At 37.6% G+C, this 6651-nt stretch overlaps 1 protein-coding gene across 1 annotated transcript; it reads left to right on the plus strand.

The window, feature by feature from the left end:
- Window positions 1–306: 306 nt before the first annotated feature.
- On the plus strand, window positions 307–5451 carry LOC107732239 (creatine kinase B-type-like). The gene is made up of 9 exons (XM_016543518.1): window positions 307–526; window positions 702–748; window positions 1469–1667; window positions 2882–3042; window positions 3384–3516; window positions 3586–3742; window positions 3821–3944; window positions 4099–4288; window positions 5162–5451. The coding sequence occupies exons 1-9, from the start codon at window positions 493–495 to the stop codon at window positions 5320–5322; spliced, it is 1206 nt and encodes a 401-aa protein (XP_016399004.1). The 5' UTR covers window positions 307–492; the 3' UTR covers window positions 5323–5451.
- Window positions 5452–6651: the final 1200 nt, after the last annotated feature.

The raw sequence follows: 6651 nt of genomic DNA on the forward strand, positions 1-6651 counted from the left end.
CTGTAATGTTTGCAGTTGTGGTGATTAAATGTGAATTATGATCTTTCGAAATGCGCTTGCTTTTCATTTAGACCACATTAACACACATTGTGTGTATATGCAATACAATGCATTTTCCTCTCAAAGCATGTCATCTTCAGATCTATTTCCAGTGTAAAATCCCATAAATGTCTTCACTTGAACCAAATTAAACCCCCCCGGTATTGTACAGACCTACACTGTAAGTGTTTGTGCCCAACCCTCAAGCTTCAACGTGAAGTATGACACTGACACAAGCGTATAAATAGGTACATTATTACAGGCAGGCAACATGACACTGGCATGGGCGCTCGTGCTTTGTGTGGTGAATGATGGGACAATAGCCGCTCATATGACGATGAGCCCCTCTGGCTATTCATAGCTATCGTCCACAGCTACGTCTAGCTGTTGTCGGCTGGAGTGTGTCTGTGTGCAAGCGGTTTCAGGAAGAAAACAAACAAAAGAAAGCTCAAGATGTGGAAACGAGAAAAAATGTGGATGATTAAGCGTAAGTGTCACATTTTGGATGCATGAAATGCCATTGCATGTGCTGGAGATGGACTGAGCATCAGAACCTGTTGGTTAGATTAAAACAAAAACCACTAACACAAAATGTAAATTTTGTGTGGCGTTAGTGTAGAGGTATTTGAGACTTCACGTCTCATGTCTGATTTCTGTTTCAGCACCAACTGAGCACCCAAAGGAGTCAAAATACAGGCCTGTGCTGGAGGTATTCCCCTTCAAAAGTACACCAAACCCATTTACACCCAGCTAGTGGAAAGTCCCGTACTCTTCTCTGTTTGTGGACGGGAAAAAAAAAAGAGTGCTGCCAGGCAGTTGCATTGTTCAGTGATCTCGAATGGATCGCCACAACCACGTCCTCTCGCTATACAACCTTGACCATTCTTGGCAAGTTTGAGACCTAGTTTGGTTCAAAACAGGAATGCTCGTTTCTAATGCACAATGAACACTGTTCACATCATGATTATAATATTTAATTAAATACTGAAATTATTATTTTAAAAACGTATTTTATTTAAAATATCTCATTTTAACTTAATGTACTACAACAACTAAAACCTAACTAATAAATAAATAAATAAAAACTATATAGATTTTCTTTTTTTTTTAATGACAGAAACACAAAATTACTAAAACTTTTAACTAAAATAAAAACTATAATGGTATCTCGTCTGATACTAAAATAACACAGGTTCACATATTTACAATATTATAATTTGATAATGATAAAAATTATTACTAATAAAAATAACTCTGACTGCACCGAAAAGATAAGTCTTCAAAATATAATTCTTTATTAATTAAACTATAAATTGACATCAAAAAGCAAACTGACGTCAAAAACTTGACATTGATTAAATTGAAATTGAAGTAATATTTGACATCGAATCGATATCAAGGTGCCCGCTGTCGGTTGTCTTTTGCCTAGAGTTTACTCCCCCGTGACCCAATGAGCAGGTTTAATCTGAAGAGAAGCTCCCCTAAAGATGAGTTCCCAAACCTGGACAGAAACCACACCCTGATGGGCCGGATCCTCAACCTGCACATGTACACGCGCCAGTTCAACCGGGCAACTGAAAGCGGCGTCATTTTTGATGATATCATACGCCCCGGACTTGAGGATCCGGGTGAGTTGTTTTATGTGTGTGTGAGTGTGTGTGTGTGTGTGTGTGTGTGTGAGTGTGTTGTGTTTGGCAGTATGAAGTATCGAAATTTCATTCTCACGCATCTGTTCACTGGAGATTATGACTCATTCTATAAATTGACAGTCCGTGTAAGTTACAGCTACACGGCTGCAGACTGCGGAGGAATGAAGCTATCACTTCTCTGAATGAATGTACACCCACTACCCTTGAAGAGGGGAATATATCTAATACATCTGAAGACATGAATGTTTATGAAGTCATCTTCATCATGGGAACCCTTGTGAAAAAGAAGCAGGCCTACACATTAGCATACTGTAAAAATGAGTCATTCTTACGTAAATAATGTGTGAACTGAATGTATTTTTTTCCGACACTTAATGGCATTTTAATTGCAATTAGATGAAAATGTATTGAGGTTTAAATTTATATTAAATGCAATAATTAGAATTTTAGACTGCTTTTTACTCAATGAATTAAAATGTACTTTAAAGTAAGTTTTAATTTGACATTATTATAACGTGCACGTTTTAAAAGTGTATTAAGATTCAGTCATGAAAGCATCTCTCTTTAAGCAATCTTAAGTGGCCTTTTATTTCATTAATATTATATGCAAGTATCATGTTTAAAAAATATACTTCTAAAATTTAAGTGCACATTCAATACAACTTAGTGCACTTACTTTTTCTGGGGGATTGCATTAATTTAGGTTTCAAGTTTTACTTTCCCTCTGGGGGCATTTGGTAACAAAATTGACTAATACACACACACACACACACACACACACACACACACACACACTAGTTTCTATGTATCTGTGGACCCCTGATTCTCTATAAAGATACTACAAGGGATCCATTGTCTATTTAAATTATGTTTAAAAAAATTATTAATTATATTTTATTTAATTATATTATTAATTAACATTTTTATAAGTATAATATTTTATATGTATTTTTTTAATAATCTGGGTTGGGGGTCCCTGGGGGGGGGGAAGGTTGACAGTCTTTTTAAGTTACACATTTTTTTTGCCATACTAAGTCTGTGAAAGAAAAGGTTGTGAATTAACTTTTTGATGACTAAGTGAACTTTTAGTCTAGAGCCACACCTTTCTCTCTGAATAAGAAATAAGAGATGAACCATAAACAAATATGAATCATATTTGTGTTCGTAAACTCTAGTCTGATTTTGTCTGACAGGTCAGTCCACTGGACCAAAAGCAGTGGGCTGTTTAGCAGGGGATGCTCAGTCATATATCCTGTTCTGTGACTTCTTTGACCGTATTATCGAGTCTTACCATGGCTACAAGGTCACCACTGACACTGTTCAAGAGAGCGACTTCAATTATGACAACCTGAAGGTAAAAAAAAAAAAATCTAATGACAACACCTCATCTCAACAATGAGTTTAAATGGACACCAAATGGACATATGAGACTCAATTTCACATCTCAAGATTTTAACCACACCAAAATATGCAACCAAAAGTGAGTTTGAGATCATCAGTTTTATAGCTCCATTACTGACAGTAAGTGTTACATTTTAGTTTTAGGAAAAACCTCTGAGACATAACTTCATTTAGTCTCTCATTTTCCTCTCAGTGTAAAGCTTGTGATTGTAATATACTGACGAGATCTGTAGAATAGGGCAAAATCTGTGGTAGCATGGTATAGATGTGTAAAAAGTGTGTTTATGTGTGTAGGGTGGTGATGACTTTGATCAAGCATATGCTATGAGTTGTGAGGTGACTGCAGGCCGCAGCACTGAGGACTACTGCTTCCCCACACACTGCAGCAGAGGAGAGCGCAGACAGCTCCTCACACTGGCCAAACCAGGTACTGCATTTGATCACGGGTCTAAGTGGATGGATATATTTTATGCTGCTAATATAACTTGTTTTATAGTTTTAGAGCAGCTGGGTGAGGATCTGCCTGGAAAGCTTTACTCCATAGATGAACTCAGCCATGAGAGTGAAGATCGCAGGGCTGTGATGGACTCTCCACCATTGTCTTTGATAAAGATCGGTGTGGCTCGTGACTGGCCCGATGCAAGGGCCCTGTGGTTGGTTAGAGTTCACAATTTATGGTTGTATATGCTTGCATCAGAGCCATGTACAGTATGTTTTTGCCTTGCAATTAGGTTAAGTGAGGATGGGACCCTGGCTATTTGGGTGAACATGGAAGACCATCTGAAACTGGTGTCTTACCGAAGTGATGCCTGTTTACAAGAGGCATTTAAAACGATCTGCATCAATGTGCTGAAGGTTAATTTTGATTGACTACCTCATACAATATCATATTGATATATTTTTTAGCGAAGAAAAACGGTCTTAATATTGAACCCTGAGGCATGCCATAAATATTTGCTATATATGGTCTATTCTGCACACACTAACAATCTAAAACATGTTTTTATAGATGGAGACACTATATAAGAAACTGAGACATCCATTTATCTGGAAGCCTCACTTGGGCTGGGTGGTCAGCTCACCTGCAGAGGTCGGCACAGGCCTGAAGGCAAGCGTCACAGTGAAACTGCTGCATCTAGCCGAGAACAAACGCCTGGACGACATCCTGGACAGACTACGACTTCAGATGGAAGCAACTGGTATGGCAAAACTCATTAGAGGATCTGTAGTGTAAAATCATACAGCACATCAGCCACAGTTTAACATAAAAATGTAATTAGGCTGCATCCAAATATAGGTGCATTTTTCACCTTCTAATATATAGATTAAAATCCAGTAGGTAAAAATGACTTCCCATTAGGCCACAGAAAATGAGTTATGAATGCCAGTGAAGCGATGCAACTGATGCTGTAGGACACATTACAGTGACAACATGATGGATGTAGTACATCCGGATTAAACTCATTCTACACACATTCATACTATATTAACCACACTTTTCTTTAACAGTTGTGAAATAAGTATATGTTTAAAAGAGGTACCTACTCAGAGAGTATCCGATTTTGGATACAGCTTTATTTTTCTTCTGCCATGGAAGCCTATAGCACATGTAAAAGGTGGTGAAATTTGGAACACTGGTGGTGGTCCAACTTTTCTAGCGGCAATTTTAGGGTGTCTCTTATATTTTCTAGTGCCACCAACAGTCCAAATTTTGACATAGCTAATAACTTTTCATAACATTTTCTTTAAAGGGATCATATAATGCTACATGCACTTTTACAAGTTGTTTGAACTGAAAAAAATGACCCCTTTAAAACGTAACATTTTTGCTATTCCTTCTACAAACTTAACACATTAACCAAATTCTGCTCAGATGATCTTCACACCAAGATTGTTAAATCAAATCCTCAAAAAGATGACAGCAAGGACAAATAACATTTTAATTCGTCACACATAAATTATATTGTAGCTGCCACTGCTATATTTTCTGTATTTCCTTTTGTACATCAAAGGAAACTAACTTCATTTAGTTGCTACTCTGAACAAACTCATTATTTGTATTTAATATGCAGGCTGTCCTGGCATCTACAAAGTCAGCAACCTGCAGACCATTGGTGTTAATGAAGTGGAGCTGACTCAGCTAGTAGTGGATGGGGTCAAACTTCTCATCCGAATGGAGAAAAGACTGGAAAACAACAGTGGCATAGATGACCTGGTACCTGCTCAGAAGTGAAGCGGCCATCAGGAGGCTTGTTTTATTATTGCTCCATTACCATTGCTCTAGAGCAGGGATCCTGAGATCTGGCCCACGAGATCCACTTTCCTGCAGAGTTTAGCTCTAACCCTAATCAAACACACCTGAGCATGCTAATCAATGTCTTCAGGATCATTAGAAAATCACAGGTAGCTGAGTTTGATCAGGGTTGGAGCTAAACTCTGCAGCGCATTGGCCCTCCAGGGCAAGATTTGAATAACCCTGCTCTAGAGAAAAGTCTTCCGTTCTGATCAACACTATGATGAAAAAGGGACTTTGCAACACGTTTTCTTGATGTTTGTAAAATGTTGTTGATGCTAGTTGTTTGGTGAATCTCATGAAGAAATGTCTAGATTATATTTCACCCTATCCTACATAAAGTCAATGAAGCCTATTTTAGGCTCATTACAATCTTCTCACTAAGCCATTACAGACACATTGCCTTGAAAATGTCACAATACAGAATTGTAATAGTCTTAATTCTCTTTAATATGTAATATATAATTTTTTTCTGGGTCTGAAATATGACCTAGGCGATTCATTGAACTGAAAACTACATTTAGGATTTTCGCTGCATTTGAGTTTACAGACTCCTTTCACAGTCAGCAGTATTTACTACCTGTATATCCTAAGCATATATGATCAGCTGCAAAACAGAAGAGCACAATGTTCAGTTGGTTATCAAGAACAACAAAAATACATGATGTAATGATTGCAATGAGGTATGCGATATACTTTAAAAAAAGGACACAAGACATTTTAGTTCAAAGACTCATTTCAAGTAAGCTTTAATGTGCTCCAGTGGGACTGAACCACAGTGGCCCAAGGGATTTTTCCGCAAAAATGTACAGTACTATGTCCAGAGAATAAATGCGACGAGTGTGTGGAAGAGTTTAATTGCATTTTTTGGAGATCCTCAGCCTTCAGCTTGCTTCCCATCCAAACGGTTTCATCCGTACAGCCTTTAAAAAATAAAATAAAAAATGTACTGTCACAAAATGGAACATCACAGTTGACATTCGAACATTCAATGCCTCTCTGCGCTTTAATCACAGCTTTACCCTTTAATATTTTTAGCCACTAATCCTTTTCCTCAAACTACGCAAACTTGACCTCATCTTCCCTTAAAAGTGTGCAGTCACAACCTCTTTAGTCAGCATAACAGTAAAACAACATAGACAGCATTGCACATTTAACCTTCGATACTTCAGTACAAAAGAACTAGTACGAGAGGTCGTAACCCATCTTCATCATCATCATCACCACCACTTATTACAAAACAAATAACAGTTTACCAAAAAAAAAGTC

This window comes from Sinocyclocheilus rhinocerous, unplaced genomic scaffold (genome assembly GCF_001515625.1).
Source record: "Sinocyclocheilus rhinocerous isolate Xijiao unplaced genomic scaffold, SAMN03320098_v1.1 scaffold909, whole genome shotgun sequence".
In the NCBI taxonomy this organism is placed as follows: Eukaryota; Metazoa; Chordata; class Actinopteri; order Cypriniformes; family Cyprinidae; genus Sinocyclocheilus; species Sinocyclocheilus rhinocerous.